Genomic DNA, 24,316 nt, shown 5'->3' on the forward strand with positions numbered 1-24,316 from the left:
GGGTGCAGAAAAATGGCAGCAGGTGCTCTGGACTGACGAGTCAAAATTTGAAATATTTAGCTGTAGCGGGAGGCAGTTTGTTCACCGAAGGGCTGAAGAGCGGTACAATAATCAGTGTCTGCAGGCAACAGTGAAGCATGGTGGAGATTCATTGCAAGTCTGGGGCTGCGTTTCTGCCAATGGAGTTGGAGATTTGGTCGGGATCAATGGTGTCCTCAATGCTGAGAAATACATGCAGATACTTATGGATCATGCCATACCATCAGGGAGGTGTGTGTGTGTGATTGGCCCCAAATTTATTCTGCAGCAGGACAAAGACCCCATACATACAGCCAATGCCATTAAGGACTATCTTAAGGGTAAAGAGCAAGGAGTCCGGGAAGTGACGGTTTGGCGCCCACCGAGTCCTGAACTCAGCATCATCGAGTCTGTCTGGGATTACATGAATAGACGGAAGGGTTTGAGGCAGCCTACATCCACAGAAGATCTGTGCTTAGTTCTCCAGGATGTTTGGAACAATCTACCTGCCGAGTGCCTTCAAAAAATGTGTGCAGATTTGCCTAGAATTGATGCGGTTTTGAAGTCAAAGGGTGCTCACACCAAATATTGATTTGGATTTCTCTTCTGTTCATTTACTTAATAGTTTATGTGTATCAATTAACAAACTGTAAATACTTTTAATTCTGAATGGATTCTTACTTTACAGCATGTTTTCACACCTGCCTAAAACATTTGCACAGTACTCTATCTCCCTTTCTTCCATAAACCCACTGTAATCTGTACATATATATTTAACAAAAAAACAAAAAAAAGATGGAGTTCAGCTTCATAATATTAAAAGGACAAGGAGATCTTCTTTAGAAAATCCATTCGAGCAAAATAATTAGCTGGCACCCCTCTTGTATTCTGTTGCAGAACCTGAGCTTGTAGGGTCCTCAGGCTCCAGTGGTAAGGATGGAGGTTTGGAGACAGGTGCACTGGATGCTAAAAGAAATTCAAGTTAGGGATTTTGATTTCATCTGTGTGGAGTGCAAAGGGAGCTGGGAGGGCAGCCCTACTGTATCCTGCAGCAGAGGACATTGCTCTTCCCAGAGCTTGATTTGACCCCAGCGGAGTCTGTTCTGTCCCTGGTCCATTCACTCCTGCTCGCTGCTTAGCTTTTTGGTCTTTAGTCTGTTTAGTCCACACAAGACTCTCTCCAACCTGCAGGGCTGCCCCTAATTTCTGAGCCATGTCCACCATCTAAAGAGTTAAAAAGACTATGAAAAACATAGGTTTCTTTTCTGTATTTTTTAGGGTCAAATACAGACTTTCCAAACCAACAGTGAATGCATCCCTAAGTTTTCCTCTAACAGGCTGAATAAATACTTTTAATATTCAACAGTATTATTTTATTTAGTTTTTTCCAGTTTAGCTATTTAGATCAAGTGGTTGCCATGTTCATCTACCAATGAACCTCAAATACTTTCTTCAGATTACAGGATTTCAGCAGAGGTCAATGGGGCCAACTCAAAACTCAGACAAGAGTGAACAGTCAGGGAAGAAAATTACAACTTAGAGTGAAGCTATTGACATTCAAGTGTTTACATCAGTCCAAACAATCAGTAAATGAGCTTTAAAATAACCTGCCACTGACCTCTGTAGCTGCAGAGTGGAGTATTTCATCCTCAAATTTTACAGCAGAAGTACTGATGTTCAAATCTCACGTTGCTTTGCTCCCCTCCCCACACAAAAAGCATTGTCAGAAAAAGACATTTTAACAGGAAGTGAAATAAAATCTCCCCAACAGGGACAGAAACAGTACAAAAAAACTTGACAGAGGTTCTAACCCTTTGTCACTGACTACAATATGAAAGAAAACATGTTGACAGTCTTTAATAATAAGGTTTAAATATAGGTTGGATCGCTTTCATGACTCCTGAATCTCAGGCGAATACACAATTGATTAAAGAACAGGAAAAAAGTTTTACTGAAGGAAAAAAAACAACCATACGTTTAAGGTTTTCTTTACTAGCTAGCTTCAAAAAGCCCACAATAATGTATTCAATTCTGCATATCATCATATAGGTGGATCCCATAGGTTGGACTTGATGGACTAATGTCTTTATTCAACCTCAAATACTATGCAACTATATATATATATATATAACAGGTTCTAGTATCTTAATATGCCACAACTGTGATGTTCTTTATTTTTACCTCTGAATCAAACTCTGTCCCAGTATCTCTCAAAATGTTGACTTTGCGCTCTAGTTCCTGGTATTGACTCAGCGCCCCCTTCTTATCTCCTTGATTGTACAGCAAAACTGCAAAGTTCAGATTTACAAGAGGGTCTGTCCTGAGAAAAGGAAAACCATGTCACATACAGAGGACGTGTCGTGCTGTGATAAATATGATAGAAAGAAATGAAAGCGGCAGACATCAGGTCATGGGTCGGATTGCTAGATACTGCAAAAGCAAAAAACAATCGTTATTTGTATATGGAAACCTTCGTTCCATGCTGAGGCAAGCTTGAGATTTCAATTTGTGAGTTTTTTGTGCAGATATATCTATAAAATGTTAATAATGTTGCTTTATATTGGTTAAATGCATCTTTAGATTGGCTTCACATCTGTGCATGGAAAAACCTGCAATTTACTGCATGTTGGGTACAACCAAATAGTGACACAAGCTACTGCGGTGGGTAAAATGACCTACCATGTCTGTTATTTTGAATGGTAGCCAATCACCAAACTCATTTTGAATGGCACATCAATGCATCATGCAAATGCATTCCAACACACATGCAGTGTATTTAAGGGTACATGTCCTGTTTTTGGTATTAAAGGTGTGAAGGGGCCCATATGCTAAATAATGTTTAAATGCTTAAAGAGACCTTGCGTTATAATCATTTTAAAAACTCCATCTAGAAATATCAAATTCTGCAGAATTAACCACCACTGTCCACACTTTCCTTGCATTGCTTTTGTAAACTGTACTTCCTACTGTTATTATGGTCTAGATTTGCATAGGGGAGTTTTATGTAACCTCAATGTTTGTGAAGCTTTAGACACACACAGATCTATACAACCCTTACTGGGGATGAGAGAGACTAGTGATGTCAATACCTCATAACCAACAGAGCAGGATTTCTGATTTCTAGAAACTGACAATGTTAGAAAATCTTAACCATTGCTGATCCTCCAAAATGCTGAAACATTGGCATTGTACTTTACATTTTAATGTTTCAATACTTTTTCATGGAAGGTCTGCCTTAAAAAGGAAGAGAACTATGAGGTGAGTGATTTCCACTCACCTCATAGTTCTAGCCGACCTGTGACAATGAGACTGTCACAGGTCGTCTCAGTAGATCGGGAAGTGAGCGAACACATACCGGCGTTCGCTCACCTCTCGATCCTGTCACGGCTCTCTGCCGTGACAGGGGAGGGGCTGGATTCCCCCCTCCGATCCGCCAGCGCTGACTGGCGGAACGGACGGGGAGGGGCGGGTACAGCTGGCTCTGTCTTTAGATAGGCAGAGCCAGCTGTCAGTCACGCAGGTGGGCGGCACAATTGTCAGGATCCGCTTCAGCGTCTCAGTATACCGCGAGCAGCAGCTCGCTGTATACTGCAGCGTCTCAGTATACCGTGAGCTGTAGCTCGCGGTATACTGAGCCTAGGGTGACGGGAGGACGCTAGTTTGTGTCCTCCCGTTACCCTAAGGAGAACTATGGGGAAAAGACTTAACCCCATAGTTCTCCTTTAACTGGAGGTTTTAAATGCAAAATCCAATTCTGTCCTCAAATTGGGGCCTATATAAAAGTGAAGTGTTACAGCTTTGAAATTATCTCCTTTGCTATTTTTCCCCAACTGTGTGCTTATTTATAAATGGCCACCATTAAAATGGTCAAAGATTTAAACTGGGGAAAAGTTACAAAACAGTTTAAACTAGACATATTTGTCATGATTTCAAAACCATGTGTTTTTTTTTTTTTAACATGTTTTGAAAGAGTTAAAAAAACAGTATTAGTGCTGTGAAACAAAAAGGCAGTCCTGTCACTTTGCTAATATTATTCAGTGTAGTGCATTTAATGCACATAATACAGTCATAGTCCAATGGATCAGGCAGCAGGTGATAGCATGAAAGCTGGAGGTACCAGTCTGGGGCTAGGTGAAAAAGTTATAAAGAGGAACAAAAGGAGAACAAAAGTGAGAGATGGCAGAAAGAGTGGTGAACCACGTATAAGATGCAGTTCAGATCCTAAACAAGAGGCTTTCAGTGGCCCCACTTGAATATTAGGTGGAGGCTTAAGGAATGCCAAATTCTCCTACACTGTTTAATGTGCAGTTGTGCATGTAGTTGTTGAACAATGGCCCTTTATATTTGGGAAAATGCTTAAAAACACAAAACAGTAAAAAAAAAAAAAAAAAAAAAAAGCATAATTCCAGGTCATAATTCCAGTCACAAAAACTATTATTTGCCAGTTTCAACATGCAGACAAGTTACTGTGAAATTTTACTTTAATATTTCACATGTAAAGAGAGTTCAGTCCTTTACAAATTAGGATAAAATGTTAAACTAGTGACTCCCCCTTAAGTCGTGTGGTTTTAATCTGGCTAAGTTATTATTATTCACAATTTATAAAGTGACAACAGTTTGTGCAGCAGTTTACAAAATGAAGGGAGCCAGTAAATTACAATAAAATGCAAGACAAGAGGATTAGGAGGGCCATGCTAGTGAGAGATTACAATCTAAAATGGAAGGTCATGTGATATAAAAAGGTAGTTACTCGGTGAGGGTGGGTTAATGGAGAAGGTAAAAGTTCAGTTGTTAGCTAAAGCAAGATAAGTTTCACTGAAAAGAGGTTTTTGCAGATCACCTAAAAGGTACACAGCGTGAGAGAAGGCAGGAGAAATTGGGGTAGGGAGTTCCAGAGGATGTGAAAGACTGCAGAAGTCCTGGAGGCAAGCATAGGAGGTAACAAAGGAGCAAGAGAGCAGGAGGCCTTGAGAGGAGTTCATTATGATAATTTTAGGAGGTCAGTTTTAGAAACATTGGGGGGAATTTATCAAAACTGCAGCAGCTGTGCATGACAACCAACTTCTCTCTTCAGTTTAGATTTGAAAATGAAAAAGAAGCGGGTTGGTTGCCATGCACAGCTGCTCCAGTTTTTGTTTGCCCCAGTTTTGATACATTCTCCTCACTGAGTATCAGAGATTGGGGTGACATCCATACTAATACGTCGGTTAATAAATTAGTAATCCACAAAAAGACTGAAGGGGTGAGCGGAAGAGTAGAGAAATACTGTAGATTTGGGTGTTGTCAGCATAAAGAAGCCATGGAAGGCAATCAACTGACCAATGGAGGTGGTGCAGATGGAGAATAGAAGGGGTCTGAGGAAAGAGCCTTGGGGGGCCCCAAAGGAGAGAGAAAGTTGGAGTTGAAGGCGACACTGAAGCTGCACTTATATAGGTAGGAGAACCAGGAGTGGTGGTTTGGTACAAATGCCCTGAGATGGAAAGTTTACAGATATATAGTGGTAAAATGACATAGTTTGCCATTTTGCAGCATGATAAACAGACTCCATTATTATTTTTACTTATCAGTTATAAAACATGTTCACTCACTGATCCAGACTGGCAGCCTGCTGATATGAGTTCTTGGCATTCTCTGTATCATCCAGGTATGTGAGGGCCACTTAAAATAAAGAAGATATAGAATAAGCATAGAAACAGAGATGGATTTGGGTACTTCAGTGGTGGAAAGGCTGACATACTGAGTGAACAAGTGTTGGTTCTCACCTGCTAATAGCATGTAAAGTGTGGCATTTCCATGATGCAGGGATATAGCTGCACTGAGGAAGTGAAAGGCTGAGGAATATTGCTGCATACTAAAATGAACCAGCCCCAGGTTAAAGAGCACCCGCCAATCAAATGGGGAAAAGTAAAGTGCACGCTTCAGACAGCTGATGGCCTGAAATAGCAACATGAAAAGCAGAGATGAGCGAGTAAAGAACAACCACAAGCGGCATTCACTAAAGTTCCAGACTGATGAAATAAAGAAAAAAGCGCTGTGGACGAATCCTGATGCACAACAGCGTATATGGATGATTTCATACTTCAAGACTGCAATCTGTCTGTGTGCCACTGGATTGTGGCGTCGTTGACGCGTTTCCGGGGTCTACTGAAGGGGGCGTGACCCCGGAAACGCGTCAACGACGCCACAATCCAGTGGCACAAAGACAGATTGCAGTCCTGAAACTTCTGTTTCTCTGAAATCATCCATATACGCTGTTTGACCTACCATTGTGAGTACCCTTGCACTCCTGTTTATCGTGTCGTGAAACTGCTGTTTCTCTGAAATCATCCATATACGCTGTTGTTTGACCTGCCATTGAGAGTTCCAGACTGCATCATATATCATGAATCATCACTCATTGAGCTATAAGCCAAATTCTGTCTTTCTGTGGCTAATTTGTAATAATCAAAGTAAAGGAAATCACTGTTAAAAGTCAACCAATTAAAATGATAGATTCTTACTAGAACTGTTGCTCCCATCAACTACTTTTCTTTGCTCCAATTTTAATAAAACTATCCCTTGGTGGCTTATTTATCCAACAAATGTGCAATAAAAGTGTAACAATGCAGGTAACTGGACAGGTTACAATGAGCATTAATAATACAATCCAATTACTTTAGGTTTTATCAGTTACTCAACCCTGTTTTCCGGTTCTAGAGAAGGTGACAACACACTTACTCAACTACGATTGATGATTATATTCTCACACATTTCTTGAACTATCAGTTATACAATTTCCTCATCAAGAAGAAACAGTTGCTGAAAGACTCTCACATGACCACTTACACATTTTTGTGTCACTGCTTGACGAAATGTTATTCTTTAAATAAAAAAAAGTGACAAAATGAAACAAAAATCAAACTTTTTATTGAAGTGCAACTGAAGCCAAAACATGTTTTTCTAGTTTTGGATGAAGTGGAGAGGGATTAGAACACCTGTCAGGTTATAATTACTCTCCGTGTGCCCATTAGGGACATTCATCCTCTCTATTTGTCCTGATGACCGTTATCACTGGAAGTGAAAGAAAATCTCAAATTTTGGGTTATCACCAGAAAAGTAATAGATGGGAAATCTTCCAATATGGACAGTAGTTCTGGTGACCCTGCTGGTGATGTGGGATTTCCCTCATTTTTATGGGATTTCCCTCATTTTTAGGGGATTTCCTCCCACTTCCTGTTGTGGCTACCAGACAGAAAGTGAAGCAAAATGTCTCCAGTGGGACACAGATGGCAAAAAAAAAAAAATCTGATGGGGTTATAACCTTCCCTAACACTATCCAAAATTAAAATGAGTTTGGCTTCAGTTCTACTTCAAGAATGTCTGGAATATATCTAAAACAGACAGCTAGACACTGCAAATTACCTATCTCTGTGTCTGGACAGCCACTTTCCTCACTCCCATCCCTGCAGCGACTCTTTGTGTGGCACTAATTGGATGCCTCTGCCTGAATAGCCAATTATTATCTTTGCCTCACACAGAGCCTCAGCACCGATGTAGACGTGGAAAGCATCAGCTGATGTTCAGTCTGTTTTTGCTATGAAATAGGATTGATGTAATAAAAGGGGTAAGAAAGCATATTTGAAAGTAAATGCTCAGTTCAGTGAACAAGTGGGAGGCTGGGCTGACAATCATCCAATCATGTGCATGCAAAAAACAATATATTTTTTAATGTACCATGCGCATGATTGGATATTCTTTGCAAAGTAAATTTTCACTTAGCTTCACCTCATTATCTAATCTAAGTGCTCTACTCCTTTAGTAAATCAACCCCATTGTGCTAAGCTACTTTGCATTTTGCCTACCTTATGACAATTGTTTCTTTAATTAAATCAAACTGTGCCTCTATGGATACAAGGTACTTTCAATCTAGATTTAATTTTTGTTTCTTTTTATCGTTATGCTATTTTTTTGTATGCTGTCAGATGTAATTTGTACAGTTGTTAAAAAATAAAAATTTAGATGTGGGGAATCCAGTCACATTTGCTGGTGTACGTAAGGGTAGCCATAGGAAGGGAGGAAAATCTACAACTATATATGGAGAATAAAAAACAAAAAATAGATTAAAAAAAGGAAGCACGTAACAAGTGGTAGTCACAATACAACATAAATAAATACAAATGTTACAATTATGACTCAAAATATGTACAGTGAAAATACACTGAAGTTTCTCTGCATCTGTAACCCAAATAACATTTAAACAGGCAGATTTTTTATATCTGAACAAGACAAAATAAAGATTATATATGCATGCCCAGAATTATTTAGAAGAAATACAGTAAACTCCCCTTTATCAGGAATTCAAGCAACCAGCAAAAAATAAATACATAAATAAATAAATGAATAAAATAAAAAAAAAAAAGATTTGTCTTTTGCTGGTTGCTTGATAAACATGTGAACACTAAAAAATTTAAATAGCAACTAGATTTATTTAGTTGCTATTGAAATTCTGTTTACACCTTGTTGCCGCCCCCAGCCACATTACGCAGTTGGCAACTGAATGTAAACAACGGGGTGCAAAAAACAGCCTGCTATTGGCTATATCAAACTGCAATAGCAGACTGGCTGTTGAGCCTTGCCATTGAATAGAGGAGCGGACCTGAGCGAGAACTTTTTCTCACTCAGGCCCACTTCTCTGCTCACTGGGCAGGTGCAATAGCCAGCCCGCTGTTGCAATAGCAGCCTGGCTATAGCAATTTGCAATAGCCAATAGCAGCCTGGCTATTGCTCCCCCCACTGCCTGACATTTACATATACCTTACCACTGTGGAATCTAGCCGGCAGATGATGGGGCCTCGGGGAGGTGGGGCACAGCAGGGAGGGTTGCTTGAGAGTTACTATTAAAGTCAAAAAGTTTTTCCCTCCCCCAATGTTAATTAAAGCACTTACCCTAATGATGTCTCTTAAGCCGATCTTCCTCTTCTTTCCTGTAGTTTGGCACTTCCTGCCCCACGGTGTCTGCATGCGGGTGCACTCGTCCATAGACTTACCTTGTGTCTTTCTCGTCTTCCAGCCAAAAATGCAAACTGCGCATGCGCCAGCCCCAAGATGCTCTGCGGCCGCCCGAGCATTTTCAGGCGGGAGCGCACGGTGAATACAGGGTAAGTTTAAATCTCTTTTAAACTGTTTTTTTTTTTTTTTACTTTTTGCATATATCTACTGCTTGCTAGCCCTGCGGGTGCCGGATGACTGGGAGTTTACTGTGTATACATATATTTTTACTAGTTTTGATAGCCAATACTAGGAAGTCAAAATATTATCAAAACAATGAAGACCTTACATAAGTATAGTAAAGCACTCTTACCGCCACATACTTCTTCTTGCCATAAAAACACATGCCAATGTTGTTCCACAAGGGGGTGCTCTCTGGTACACTGGCAGCAGCTACACGATACTTGCTAAGAGCCACATCATAATCACCATGGGACTGCATCATACAGCCAGCCGCTAATATGCCCTTTAAATGAATGTAAAGTTAAGTTCTCTGCCTCACAATTTAAGGAAACACATTGTCTCTAACAGATAACATTGAAAACAAAAATCTGGGCACTTCCTGTGACTATGTCATATTAATAACATGACTTTCAAGCTTTACAGTGCTGTTCCAGAAAACAAAGTTGTACTGACATGCAAACAAGGTGCAGGGCAAATAATGTATGTGACTGATTGGCAACAATACAAATACTGTATACTAGATAGAAGGAGAATATAAATACATACTTATGTCACCAATTATACAATAACTGCAGAAACTGAATTGATTACATTTCCTTACCTTATAATTAGCAGGGTCATATGTCAAAGCATTCCCAAGATATTCAAATGCTTTTTGATACAAACCATTCTATAGTAAAAGAGAAAAACAAAATGAGCAGCTGAGCTTTAGTTCATGAAAGTATTTTACTGCCATGCAGTGACCTGCAGTGGGATCCATTGCACTGTGATAAAATGCAGCAAGTGTGCAGTTTATCGCAGTGCAGCGCTCGGTCCATCACAACCACGTTTTGGTGTGAATGGAACACATTTTACTAGTTTTGAGATCCAATAAAAAATTGTTTTCTATGTGTCCTAGCGGTGACCTGCTTTGATCTTGTGTGGCACAGTATAGGTCTCTGCATTATGTGTGAACAGGCCCTTAGAGAAACTGTAAAAATTACCATCCAAATGCTAACTATAATAGGTGTGTGTATGGACTATCAGTAACTTGCGTGTCGGGCTGTTTTTCACTGTATCCCTCAAGAGAGATGTAGAAAGCCAAAAGCATAAGAGTCAAGTGATGTGGTTACTGTGTAAGTTTTCTTTTTTACCGTGAAGGGTCAAAAAGTTTGTTTAACTTCCCTAACAACCAGATTGTATAGATCTGGTCATATGCACGTTAAGCCAAATATTCTGAGAGGCTCCCAAGCATGAAATGGGTCTGGTAGACTGGTCTTTGTATATACTGCAGGCTTAAAGTCCATCTATAGCCAGAACTATATTTTTAATTACTGTCCATGCCCTGATGCGGAGATTCACCCTCTTTATTTTTTGTTCAAATTTTAACATTTGTCACCAGAACAGGAAAATATTTACAGGACAACTGTTCCAATGACAACTAAGAGGAGAGTTCCTCTGACTTTGGAAAGCTTTCCACTCACTTCCTGTTGTGTTTGCAGTCCAAGAAGTGAAAAGAAATGGGACACGGCAAAAAGAAAAGAAAACTGACACGCCTTCCAATTCCCCCCTACTCTCTCCAAAACAACAAAACACATTTTACTTATAGAGAGACACTTTGAGACCTTTAAAAAAATATATATTAAAATTAGTAGCAGTCCAGTATAACTGATGATAGGAATTATTGGGTTTATTTGGTGGATTTGCTGAACTCACCTGTAAATATAATAGCCCTAATGTCGTTAACAGCTCTGTGCTTTCTGGAGATAAACTATGAAAAAAAAACAAGAAACATTTGTGAAATAAATTATGTAACAATCAATTTTTTTTAACCAAATATAATCCTAAAAGCACAACCCCCAACCATATGGTTTCCGGGAGATATTTATGATTGCTGAAAACAATGCTGTGCAGTTTCTATGTGCTTGTCTAATGCTACCCATACACAAAACAAATTGTTCAGTAAATTAATTATTTCAGTAAAATAATTGAAACATGGAGGAAATAACTGCTCTAAAGAGACGCTTTCATTGATAAACGGTCAGCCCCAAAAAGGAATAATTGCGACATGCGTAAAAAAAAATTAAAAAATTCCAATTTAGGCCTCATTCACACTGCTGCACGTATGCGCGCGTGTACATGCGTACAGCACATTCAAAATTCCATTACGAGTGATGCATTCTGGGATTGCATATAGTGCGCGTATACAAGCACATAGACGCGTATATACGCAATATAAAATTTTGCTTGCGTTGTGTGTGAATGAGGTCTTAAAGTCACTCTTTTTGCTGTGTCAGGAGATTGCTTTAGACTGAAAGATCTTAGGTGTGCATCAAGCAAAGTATTTTGCATCTTCAGTGTGCTGGAGTGTAGCAGTATAGAATGAATCAAATATTACATGAAATTATAAGTACATACTTACTGAAGTGCCTGCAAATACGTAAGAATAGCACCATCTGTATCCCCCTCCATTAGCTGGATCTTTCCAAGAACCATTGAGCTGAGCTCTTGTCTGTGCACTTGTAGGGCAAGATTCAGCTGCTCCTTACTCTGCATGGAAGAGAAAACAAAAATCATCATGATTAGAAGTGTATGCTAGTTTCACAGACCACCCCCCTCCCCTATTGCTCTCTAGTGGCAAAAAGTTGAGGATTTAGGGATAATGGAATATCTTTCTGCCTCGCTCTACCATGAGGAAGATTGGTTTATGAAGACTTGGTTTTATTGGCATGACTTCCTGAACACTGGGCTCATGTATCAGTTAAGCTACTCTCCTTGGGCTCCTGTCCTGTTTTTTTCCTTTCTCTGGTTTTCTTTGCCCCTAATGTATGGTGGTTCGCTGCACTGTGGCGGTGGGTTGGCAATTCTTTCCTGTTATCAACTTTCCCCTTTTCTTTTTGTTCATTACCTTCTCCAGACCCCTCCACCACTTTTTTATGCCCCCTATTTTTGGTGTGTGTTGGAGATTGATTTCTCCCTTGGGAGACTATATATGAGAACGTGAAGATGTCAGTTTGTCCCGCAAGTTGGACAGATAAACAGTAACAAATAGGACAGATGCTCTGTTTTCTTATTACCTTTGTTGCATTGTTGTGACTGCTGTTTTTTGTTCCATATCTTTAAATGTTGGAAAATGTATAAATAAAAAATGTACAAAAAAAAAAAAAAGTGTATGCTAGTTTCACATAAGGAGTTCATTTATCAAGCCGCACTGGCTCACATTTGCAAACAGTGCAATGACAAAAAAGTAGAAGCAGTGTCCCACTGGCCACAGCACCAACTACATTTTGTGTTCATTTTCTAACCAACATGAAATACATAAGAGCTGAATCCTGACTGGTTGTTATGGAGATCGGTTTTCAATTATATGAAACAACATTATGCGTAGAGTACCTTGGCAAGATCTTTCAAATACAGGTAACATACTCCCAAATTGTGGCATATCTCCTATAAAGAAGATGTGAAATAGAGAGAATTAGCAAAGGCTGTGGGAAAAAATGTAAAACATTTTACTAAAAAGAAAAGTGGTAATAAAACTAAGTGGATAGATATAGCTGAAAGCACAGGCTTGGTTTTACCAACTACTCTTCCATTACATTTCAGTGCTTCTGTTTTTCATTTTTGAATGCACTTCAGCTGTCACATCCAATCAGTCGTAAACTGTTATAAGTTAACATTTCCGGGTGAAAGTGTCTGCTTAGTAAAGTTTACACATAAATGGATAACTGCACGTGTCTGGGCACTTTCACAAAAATTAGGTGCTACCACTTACTAAAGCTACGCTAAAGAAATAATAAACAGGAAAGGAACAGGGTTTAGGTGGTATAAAATAAACATTGTATGATCTGAGAGCATACCCAGTCCTTATTATGGAGCCTTGCTGCCTCATTGTAAACTTCAACAGCTGCTCTGTGCTTCCCAAGTAAGAACCTACAAAAATAATTAATGAGAAGATACAATGATCACAATAAAAAATTCACACTGAAAAAACTGTCACAAAAATATAAAGGAACCAAAAGATATCCCCCATATTCCTGCACATTGAACCCGTGACCAGGCAGTAAACATTCAAGTATTTGCATATCCTTAAAAAGCCACTGCGCTTATTGAGGGCAAAGGGACTGTGTATGCATATAGCCTGCCCCCCAGGCATGTATACTTACCCAGTCATGCACCCTTGCTACCTCTTAACTGCATCATCCGTGCCTGTGCAAACTTCGGCGTTGATGTGTATCAGAGCAGCCCATGACAGTGCTTGGGTTGGAAATAGGCTACTCAGGCCCAGGAAATGTCACACAGGGGAGGTCATGTGCCACCCCCCATATCTAAAAGCCATGCTCTGAAGTGACTAATATGCATTTAAAAAAAAAAAAAAAAAATCACAATGTTTCTGTAATTTCTAATGCTCTGAATTCTTAAAGCAAAACATTTATGGAAAGAATGGTATTATAACACTAAAATCAACTTTCCACACTTTGCATTCTAAAGGCTGTGAAATATGTAAAACCTTTCCGAGTTGTGCTTCTTGTATGAAAAATCACTGCCTCGCCCATTGCATGTTGTGATTTATCTTATCATTGCTGTGAAAATTACCATACAGCCTTCCTGGTCATGTAATTACTTTGGGTTTTAATCCTCCTGAGCCCAGACTTCCCACTGTTGCATAGTGTCTAAAGATGCAACACTTCAGAGGCTGAGGAAAGATGAAAGCAGTATGGAAATAGTTTGTGTCTGGACAGACAAATGTCCATTTACATCCGACTCCCCATAAGGAGGAAGCCCATGCAAGCACAGGGAGAACATGCAGGAGGATCACGACCATGTCCTGAGAATCTCAGTGCTGCAAAGAAGTCCTAACCACTAAGCCACCGTGCTTCCTTAATATTAAAGGGACACTAAACTCAGGAGTTAAATCTGCAAAATGCATTCAAGTACCTTAACTAAGAACATAAATGTAACTTATTTGTGTATCTGCGGCTGCAGATTCTCAAATCATCTCTGAATTGGTGCTGACACTTTCCTTCCTTCTGGAGGGGGGCTACTTTTGTTCCCCATGTTCCCTGTGTGTGTTGTAAAGCATCCTGCCCTCATCTGTTGTGGAAATTTGGTGTAGTAACAATATATCAACATCCAGCCCAGTTAGGGAGCACAAAATAGTTGACTTTAGGGGTACTTTACACTGAAATAGGATAATGAATAATAATATATTTTTAAAGGGCACTTTGCGCTACCTGCAGGATCCTGCATTTATACTGGGACTACATAAATATAATTCGGAGTAATGTGGCAGAGAAAGTTGCAGCAAGGAGTATGACATGGAAGTGCTGACACTGGATCTGGTCATCAAGGCAGTCAAAGTCAGTTATTTTCAAATGTGTCCAAAACCCCAGCAGATTATAGTCAGTACTTAATTTTAATTGCTGAACTGAATTGATCACTATGGCCAAACATGAAATGACTGAAAAGAGTCAATGAATTAGGGTAAAGTAAGAGAAGAATGCATAATTCAGTAATAACATGAATATATAGATTAAGAAAGGCAAAGATTGTTTGAGGCAGTCTCACAAGGATCGGGCTACTTGTTTCAGATTATCCTGACTGGTCGGATTCAAGATCGCACAAGTCTGGAAAAGTTCGAGGGACTCCTGGATCTTCCCTTCCAATCTAAGGATCAGTGCTAGGAAGAGAAAGCACATATTAACTACAAACTGAAAACAAAAAGGGTTGTCATAAAAAGCCAGGGGATAGCAACAATAATCCTAAAAGAGCAGAAGCCCAAAATACAAATATATTTTCTTTTAAGTTACTAATAACATTCAGGTTTGTAAACATATCAATATCTACAAACATTTTTATATATATTTCCTGTAGAGCTTATTGTTCCACAGCCAATGAAGGCACAATCAAGTTCATCATAGGAAGCAGTTTCCTTTCATGGGCTTATTGGTGTGTAATATTGGTTTACATAATAATACCCTTAAATAAAATATCTTCCATAAATGATAATAAATGTTTATCCATAAAATGATAAATACTTTTTATTTGAGACTGCGTGCTATGTTTGCAGCCACTTTATATAAAATATTTAGGGTCATTTAATTTCCCTCCATTGTATCAGAAGAAAACATTATGAACATTACAAATAAAAAGCAGTGTCCAGAAAAGCATAACGCATGCAGTGTTTTCATCCCTGTGCTTTTTTATGATCGAAAATTGAATTTTCAATTCCATAAAGACATTACTGCACAGCACTAAAGGCATTACCGCACAGATTCGCTGCATTTACTGCACACATAATATTTTATCAATTTTTGGGGGTATCTGAACTTTAGAAGTCCATGAAAAAAGATTTCAGGCAGCCAATAACTATAGATTTTAGTAATGTGTCTGTTAGGAAGGGCCGGCAAAATAATTGCCTGAAATGTTGATAAAAGTATAAATTTAGGTTTAAATCACAAAGCTTTACAACAACATTAGGACCTTTATTTTCAGTCAAGTCACTAACTTTCAAATGTAATTGCACTTTAAAAAAAAATAAAGGATCCCTAACAGTGCGTTAGCTTTGTAGCACCTAAATATGGTAACATAATGAGAAAAATTGGATTTTTTAAAAGGAGAACTATGGGGTCAGTGTTTTTCCCCATAGTTTTCCTTAGGGTAACGGGAGGACACAAACTAGGTCCTCCCGTTACCCTAAGCTCAGTATACTGCGAGCTACAGCTCGCGGTATACTAAGACGCTGCAGCCGGAGCGGATCCCGACGTAGATGACGGGATCCGCCCAGCTGCGTGAGTGACAGCTGGCTCTGCCTATCTAGAGGCAGAGCCAGCTGTACCCGCCCCCTCCCCCGTCCATTCCGCCAGTCAGCGCTGGCAGATCGGAGCGGGGAGAGGGGAATCCAGCCCCTCCCCCTGTCACGGCAAAGAGCCGTGACAGGATCGAGAGGTGAGGGAACCCGGTATGTGTTCGCTCACCTCCCGATCTACTGAGCCGACCTGTGACAGTCTCATTGTCACAGGTTGGCTAGAACTATGAGGTGAGTGGAAATCACTCATCTCATAGTTCTCCTTTAACTCTAATATCCTATTTTGGAGTTTAAAAAAAGGGACACAGGGACACCCTTCCACTCCGAGCATGCTTAGGATTTGTAGCAAGCAATACTAGAAATGCATTATATGAACAGAGGGGGAAGAGACCTGTGTCCCTTAATGTACTTCAGGAAAATTATTTTACATGCAAGACCAAAATCCTATTCACACACAGGGAAACACGAGTATTCATTTACATTGGGATGTCCAAAGCAGTCCAACTGAAAGATGGGCAACACAGCAACTAAACGCTAACAGGCCCACATTAGCAACAGGTAACAGAAGGGGGCTAAATAGGGCTCACAGAGTGGACTGAAGAGCCTTACTATCAAAGCTGGCATCAGAAAAGATCTGAACATTCATCTGGTAAAACTTGAGGAATGTGTAAACAGGAGACCAGGTAGCAGCCTTGCAAATCTGAGAAACAGATGCCTGATGCTGAAAAGCCCAGGAAGCACTAACTGGTCTAGTGAAGTGTGCATTCACAGGGAAAGCTGGAACCTTGTCCTTAATTCCAAAGGCTTAAATTAGATTCCCCCTGCGCGGACCCATAGGGTGACATAGTCAGATTCGGTCTGTCTAAACGAAGCTGTAGCAGAGAGGAAGTCATGAATAGTGCCTACCACATTCAGACAGTGGAAGCCAACCTTGTGAATGAGGGAAGACAGGGAACTGTCCCTGACAGGTTCAAAGGGTGGTTTCTGGAGAACTGACAGAACCAGGCTGAGATCCCAGGGAGTCATTGGAATGTACAGCAGAAACAATGTAATAGACTACCAAAAACCAAGGTATGCTGGGAGTGGGAAGGGTTATACTGCGCTGTCTGACAGCTCTGTTTGTCACTGTCCAATCTCCTGAAGGCAGCTGCATAACCGAATGTACCTGAAAACTCCTGTATCCAATAATGGATGATTGATGAAGAAATAAGGCAGTGAGCAGTTAAATGTCTATTTCATGTGAAAACGATATGCAGTATATTAATTATTCTCACCTTGTACATATACAGCATATTCACACACACCCTCTGTTGCCTGCAGTTGCTCCTTAATTGCAGTCTGTAAAAATATAATATAAACAAGACACTGCTTCATTGACTTACAGTGTGGTGATGTTAATAAAATGGTTGAATATATGGAAATCAGTAAACCACAACTACAACAGGATAACAGTGGCAGATTAACTCACTGAAGAGAAATCACACACACATACATACATACATTTCTTATTGGACTAACAAAATATATATACAAAAGACAAGCTTTCGAGAGTTGACCTCTCTTCTTCAGGTCAACTCTCGAAACCTTGTCTTTTTTATATATTTTGTTAGTCCAATTGCACACTGCAATACTCAGTTTTTGGTTTTGTTTTTCATTACACACACACACATATATATTTCCCCATCCAATATTCATGTAGAATGACTGTTACATACTGCAAGTGGTCACCTACACCAATTAGCCCTCACCTTGCAGGCCTCATAATCTTTACGGACATAGTGCAGGTGGATAAACCAGTTACGCCTTTCTAGGATAGGGAGGTCTGGCGCTAGGAAAAAATGATATTTTAAATTTACACAGGATTTCATTACAGGATGTTTTTGCCATTATGCTTATAAATCAATGAATGAAAGAAACAATTAGGGTTAAAATTCACCGAAATGCAGGAGCCTATTGCCTGAGAGCGTTATATTGGGGAGGGAGGTGGGGGTTCAGCTGCCCACTCTAACTGGCATTCCTTTTTCGGTTCTCGTTGTTCCTGTGTCTACTATTCTGTTTCTTGGCCTCATGGTTTTTCTCTTTGTTGCTTTCTTTCCCGATTCTCTTTCTGTTTTCTTATTTCTCGGTATTCCCTGTTTCGTTCTTTTTCTTTTGCTCAATGCGTTTAAGAAATGAAAAATATGTATGTCTTATGGAGTTGGGTCTTGGACCTCAGTCTTGTGGTACGATCCTAATAATAGGATCTTAATAATAATAATCATAATAATAACTTTATTATGGTATTTCAACTGTCTTCACGGTATAATGTTGCCATTTTGAAGCTTCCATTAACCGGGGATTAACCTTTCCTCTACGAGACAATTAATAAATAATTTTTTTTAAAGAAATCCCTGAAAAAATGATCCTACTGGTGATAGTGGAATTACAGATGTATTCAAAAGTGATACTTCAACAGTAGACTCTGGATGGTTTCTTCAATCCCTTAGTGAAAGCAGTGGTATCTCTCCATCGTAGCACCCAGCCAATATCCTGTCCAAGTAAAGGCTTAAAAGGAGAACTATGGGGTCAGTGTTTTTCCCCATAGTTCTCCTTAGGGTAACGGGAGGACACAAACTAGCGTCCTCCCGTTACCCTAAGCTCAGTATACGTCGGGATCCGCCCAGCTGCGTGAGTGACAGCTGGCTCTGCCTATCCAGAGGCAGAGCCAGCTGTACCCTCCCCCGTCCGTTCCACCAGTCAGCGCTGGCAGATCGGAGCGGGGAGAGGGGAATCCAGCCCCTCCCCCTGTCACGGCAGAGAGCCGTGGCAGGATCGAGAGGTGAGCGAACCCGGTATGTGTTCGCTCACCTCCCGATCTACTGAGCCGACCTGTGACAGTCTCATTGCCACAGGTCGGCTAGAACTATGAGGTGAGTGGAAATCACTCATCTCATAGTTCTCCTTTAAGGCTGTTCCTACTGCAGCATGCTCCACAATATTAACTATATTAAAAAAACTACATGCAGGATCCCTTCGTCATGCATGTTCTTAGTACAGTGACCAAGCATTTTAAAGTACCATCCACCATTTAAAAGCTTTGCTGAATTTTGATTGGTGGATTGTATTTGGAATGCTTTTTTGACTTCATTTTTGTCACTGTTACTGCCTTGCTACCTCCTGTACTCTATTTGTTTGGAAATCTCTTTACTGTATATAATGCTGCACCTGATAATAAAAAACAATTAATTATACACCCAATCAAATAAATGTGAAAAAAAATTAAGAGAATTAATATGTACATTCATATTTACTACTTCCAGTCAGCAAATGGGGCAAGATTTCCCTTCTCTTCCTGTTTTGCCAGCATCACAAAATGTTGGTTTTACCATCATTTTCAGTCCTGGTGACAATGGTTGGCAGAACAAACAGAGAATGAATACCCCAGTGGAGACAGAGACAGCAATAAAAACCTGACCAGGTTTTGACCTTTCCCAACTTTATGCAAACCTAACAAAAACATTTTGGCTTTACAGTTGTTTCAAAGGCTCATTAATGGCCTGGGGTTTCCCAACATCATTTTAAATCAGATTAACTGTATCGGGATTACGATTCAATACCTTTTTTAACACGAGGTTTTCTTGCAGATTCTCCTGGGACCTTGTTAAAAGACAAAAAAAAAAAAACCGTAAACAGACATTACAACAGCATTTCACACAATTAAATGGAACTCACAAAATTCTATTGTAAGACATCCATAGCCCTAGACAAAACGAATAGTTAACCATTGTGGTGGGGGGGAGGGGTAGTACCACTGCACTGTTAGCTGCCCGTTTTTTCTAGGGGACTAAAAAAAAGAAAAAAGGTAAGTTACCTGATCCTCAGTCCCTCATCAGTGCTCACCTCTCTACCCCTCCACTCAGGTTGTGGAATGTCGCTCAGTGTCCTCACCTTTAATACAGGTCAATGGACCTGCAAAAGAGGTGATGACTTCAGCGGTCATTAGGCTGCCAGAGCGCAAGGGAGAAGAGACTGGGGGGACTTATCTAGCAGCCCGGAGGGAAAGAGGATCAGGTGAATTTATCTGCTGCATTTGAGCCCCTTAAAGAAAAGGACCACTTAACCCTAAAAGTGTGAGGGTAGCCCCACTGCAAGGGTAAGTGGTTTTTTTTCCATCTGCCCGCAGTTCTTCTTTAAAGTTTCTAGTTTGGATAGAACTGGGAAGGATTATAACTAGGGATGCACCGATATATCGGCCGAAAATTGCACTTTTGGCTAAATGCCGAAAGTGCAATTTTTCTGCGGATAGAGAGGTGCATCCCTGCTTTCTTCCCTCCCCGTTGGGCACTGCTTTGTGAGAGGAGAGAAACTGTGACAGCCGGCCGAGCGCTGCGGGAGGAGAGCGCTGTGAACGGCCTGGCGTCTCTCCTCCCACGGAGACAGCACGGGGCAGAGACAGTACGCGCTGTCACAGGAGTCTGAGCTCTCCTCCCTGCACCGCTCTGCCCAGCCTCCTGTGACAGCTGTCAGAAAGGAGAGCTGTACAAACACTCAGTGATCGCTGAGTGTTTGTACATTATTGAGGACATGGTATGGTTACTATATCCTCAATTATGAATGAATGGGAGTGATCTACATCACCTCCTGTTCATTCATGATTGTGGTTATAGTACACATACAATCTCCAATTTATGAATGAACAGGAACACTCAGAGGATTCCTGTTCATTGAGAACAGGGGATACAGAAAAAGAGAACTCTGTGTCCTCAATCTCTTTTTCTATTTTAGAAAGGGAAATATCAGGGGTCTATTTAGAGCCCTAATATTTCCCCCAAAGCCCCTAGAAGTAAAAAAAATAAAAAAAATGTAATAAATAAAAATATATTTTAAAAATGTAAAAAGTTTATAAAAAAGAAATAAAAATAAAACATTTGAAAAAAATTAAAATAAAAACATTTTCGGTTTCGGCCTGACTTTTTTTTTATTTCGGTTTTGGAATTTCCATTTCGGTGCACCTCTAATTATAACCCATGTTGGAATTTGATTGCTATCTCTATTAGAGAGCATTCCCCTCACAAATACTGTCCCGTGAAAGCCGCTTCTTCAGGCAGGAAGTGAGGGAAAATCTACCCAAAACAGACAGAAATAAAAATGTTTTTCTTTAGTGGAGTAGGGGGAAGGCTGTAACCCCCTGTCAGATTTATAGTTCTGTTTCCCTGTTGCAGATTTTCCCTGTCTTCTTTTCTGGGTTGTCACTGTCAATAAGGAATAATTTATCGGAGCCCCAGACAGAGGTAAAAACCTGATGGATATTTTCTTTCCAGCTCCATCTAAAACTAAAGCTGGCCATACACAGTTTAGATTTTTTGGGGGGCTGATTCCTGCTGAATCAGCTGCAATTCAACCTATGGATGGCCCCTTGGCAAAAGCTGATTTAAAGGAGAACTCCTTTTCTAGGGAGCTAAAATAACAAAGAAATACTCACCCGAATATCGGACCCAGCTGGCTTCTAGATCGGTCCCTGCATCCTCACTGCCCCTCCGTCCCAGTGATGGAATGTCCCTCTGCGTCCTCACGTCCAATACATTGTATGACTCACGGGACCTTAGACTGCCTCAGCTGAGGGAGGGGGGAGCGGCTGGAGGGAGTGGTCTGGCAACCAGCCAGGTCTGAGATTCAAATAAGTATACCTTTGTATAGCTAAATTGGCTGGGCTGGGTGGAAAATTATCAGCTAAAATGTGATTGCACCCTATCAGATACAGTCACTGTTCAAGTATTCAGACAGCTGTAGGCTGTCACAATACAACTGCCAGTAGGTAAGATTCCTCCATCCATGCGGTTTAGAGCTGGTGGGGGAGCAATTGGCTTCTCTCATTCAGTCTGCACACTAAACAAGTGAAATCTAAGAGTTTTGTCTGAAAATAAACTTTAACAGGGAGTTGAGAACGACAACAACCCATGGCCATGAAACTCTCTCCAGAGCCTCAGTCAGCATGTATTTAGGGATAAGTAGGGATTAGTGTAATCAGAGCTAACCTCAAAATAATCCACGTTTATCGACCACACATATACTTTGCTGTCCATTAGCTATGTGTGTGTGTAAAGGAAGTCTCCATCCCATAGTTTTCACCAGCCACTACAACACACTCCTTATGATGGCATCAATCATTCCCCATTTTCTAGTCCCATCACCACTACAGACAACAGCCCATTCCCCTACCCAATGTTGGGGTGTACCATATTCCAGAAAGCTCTCCGGTGATACCCCCGGGACCAGCCTCACCTCAATCCCCACTCTAATATCTACAAATAGAGCTACGTAGGAGCTATCTTTCCATAGATTACCGTCTTCAGTGAATCCTCCGCCATCACTGTCAGGATAAGGTAGCGGCTTAGTTTCCAAGGTAACTAAAGTCACATCACTTCCGGTGTGCAGGTTTGGATCGAACCCTCCGGGAACAAAGTCCTGTTGTAGAGAGATTCCATAGCGATGAGCGGCGCATCACGTGACCCCCTTCGCTTCTGTGTGTATACTAGGGAACAGAGCCCAGCAGCAGCATCGGCGGGCTGGGCCATTCCTAGAACACAATTAAAAAATTACCTTTTTTTTTTTAAATGTAGTTTATTTTTTTAAGACGTGCAGCCTTCATTGTAGCAGTAATCTGGAAGTGGCCATAAATGTATCATTGAGGAAAACCTGTATTGAGAAAATACGGAGGCTGCCATTGCTGACCTCTCCTTCTTAAAGGGACACTGTCACCACCAAAAAAAACCTACTCCCTGTGAAAGCATAGTTTTAGGGCTCATTCACACCATACCCGTTGGTCAGCCTTGCCCTAGACAAGGCAATTTGTCATATGTTTTATTTCAGTTTACACCAATGCAAGGAAAGACAACAGGACAGGTTGCATTTGTATGCAGTGGAATGCATAGTGTCATGCTACAATGCATAGTGTTCAATGAAATCTCATTTTGTAACATTTCATTCAGTGGCGTAACCAGAGTTCTGGGCGCCCGGGACAGAATTTTTTTAAAAATGTCACTTTCGGCATTTAGCCGAAAGTGCCATTTTCGGCCGGCGCCCCCCCTTCACCTTTCGCCCGGGGCCCGCGCCCCTGCTGCCCCCCCGGTTGTTACGCCACTGATTTCAATAAAGTTAAAAGGAAACAGTCTGATGCATTGTAACCACACATCACACCACCCCTTGGAGTGTGTTGTATGGAGCATAACACTGGTGTGAATGAGTCCTTATAGTGTACCTGTCGTGTCACCGATCTTTATTGTCTTGAAGAGCTACATTGTTTGAAGTAGCTTTAGCATCCAACACACTTCCAAGTGTGCCAGACGTCTTGTCCCCTGCTATATGCTATGGGTTATGCTGCCTACATGGCAGAATACAAATGATATATCTCTGCCCCTCACCAGCCAGCCTGCAAAAAATAGTCTAATGATTAGGGTTTAAAAACAGGTTTAAAGGTGCCCATACACTTTACAACCCTCGCAAGACTTTTGTCTTGCGAGGGTTGTAAAGTAATTTTAAAAACGTACGATCTGCCCATCTTGGACAGGCAGATCGTACCTGCGATCATCGCATCGGGCCTCCGATGACTGCAATGCTGAAGGGCAGTGAGCGCGTGTGCACACCAGCCCGTTCGGCAGTGATCTCTCGATCATGTTAAAAACCAGCCGAAAATCATACGATTCTAGGCTGGTTTTCCAACATGCTCGATATACAAAAGTCGTGCAACTGTACATTAGAAACGGTCGCACGACTTCCATGCACTGCACGATCGTGGGATTTCCTGCGATGCTCGTACGAGAATCATGCAGTGTATGGCCACCTTTAGTAGCACAAAATCTGTGGAAGACATGCCTCGTCAAGGCCCCTTTGTGTAGTGTGGTCCTAACTCTAATCTATGGCAGCCTCCATCTTGGGGCATACATAGCAAAGAATGTATTGGGCGCAGGTTTGCCAAGAGGTAGACCAACCTCCCCAAGGAACCCTGCACATCACAATGGTTCTAAAGCCCCCATTGTGATACCACACAAAATCCAACAAGTGAAACAAATGGCAAACGCATTCAATTCATAACTAGCTTCAAAGCAAGGTGCACATGGAAGGGCTTTACAAAAGCAAACATTTCCCAAACTCAATATCCAGCCTGCAAAAAAATGACACTATTTGCTTTTCTACTGTGTAAAGCCCTTCCGTGTGCACCTTGCTTTAACGCTAGTTATGAATTAATGAGTGTATTTGCATCTGCCCCTATCCCCTTCTACAGGGCCAGTGTAAATATATACAAGAGAAGATCCCCCTCTAGCATAC

General features: G+C 40.8%; 1 protein-coding gene across 1 annotated transcript; it reads right to left on the bottom strand.

Annotated features, from left to right (window-relative positions):
- Positions 1-864: 864 nt before the first annotated feature.
- On the bottom strand, positions 865-22,386 carry BBS4 (Bardet-Biedl syndrome 4). The gene is made up of 16 exons (XM_018552772.1): positions 22,336-22,386; positions 19,609-19,648; positions 17,761-17,840; positions 17,287-17,350; positions 14,773-14,884; positions 13,065-13,137; positions 12,601-12,654; positions 11,630-11,757; positions 10,924-10,978; positions 9,830-9,898; positions 9,359-9,511; positions 5,781-5,952; positions 5,607-5,676; positions 2,200-2,338; positions 1,040-1,242; positions 865-986 (listed from the first exon to the last, which is right to left on the bottom strand). Exons 1-16 carry the CDS (start codon positions 22,357-22,359, stop codon positions 884-886), a joined length of 1,539 nt encoding a protein of 512 aa, XP_018408274.1. The 5' UTR covers positions 22,360-22,386; the 3' UTR covers positions 865-883.
- Positions 22,387-24,316: the final 1,930 nt, after the last annotated feature.

The sequence above is a fragment of the Nanorana parkeri genome, unplaced genomic scaffold (assembly GCF_000935625.1).
Source record: "Nanorana parkeri isolate BGI_ZX_2015 unplaced genomic scaffold, ASM93562v1 scaffold97, whole genome shotgun sequence".
Lineage (NCBI taxonomy): Eukaryota > Metazoa > Chordata > Amphibia > Anura > Dicroglossidae > Nanorana > Nanorana parkeri.

What these genes read in the sequence shown, in the direction of transcription:
- BBS4 (XM_018552772.1), bottom strand. Translation starts at nt 22,359, where the DNA reads ATGGCGGAGGATTCACTGAAGACG. An exon ending in AAGATTATGAGGCCTGCAAG is followed by an intron (nt 17,351 to 17,760) that starts GTGAGGGCTAAT and finishes ATATTTTTACAG; the next exon opens with ACTGCAATTAAGGAGCAACT. An exon ending in TAGGGCTATTATATTTACAG is followed by an intron (nt 9,899 to 10,923) that starts GTGAGTTCAGCA and finishes CTTTTACTATAG; the next exon opens with AATGGTTTGTATCAAAAAGC.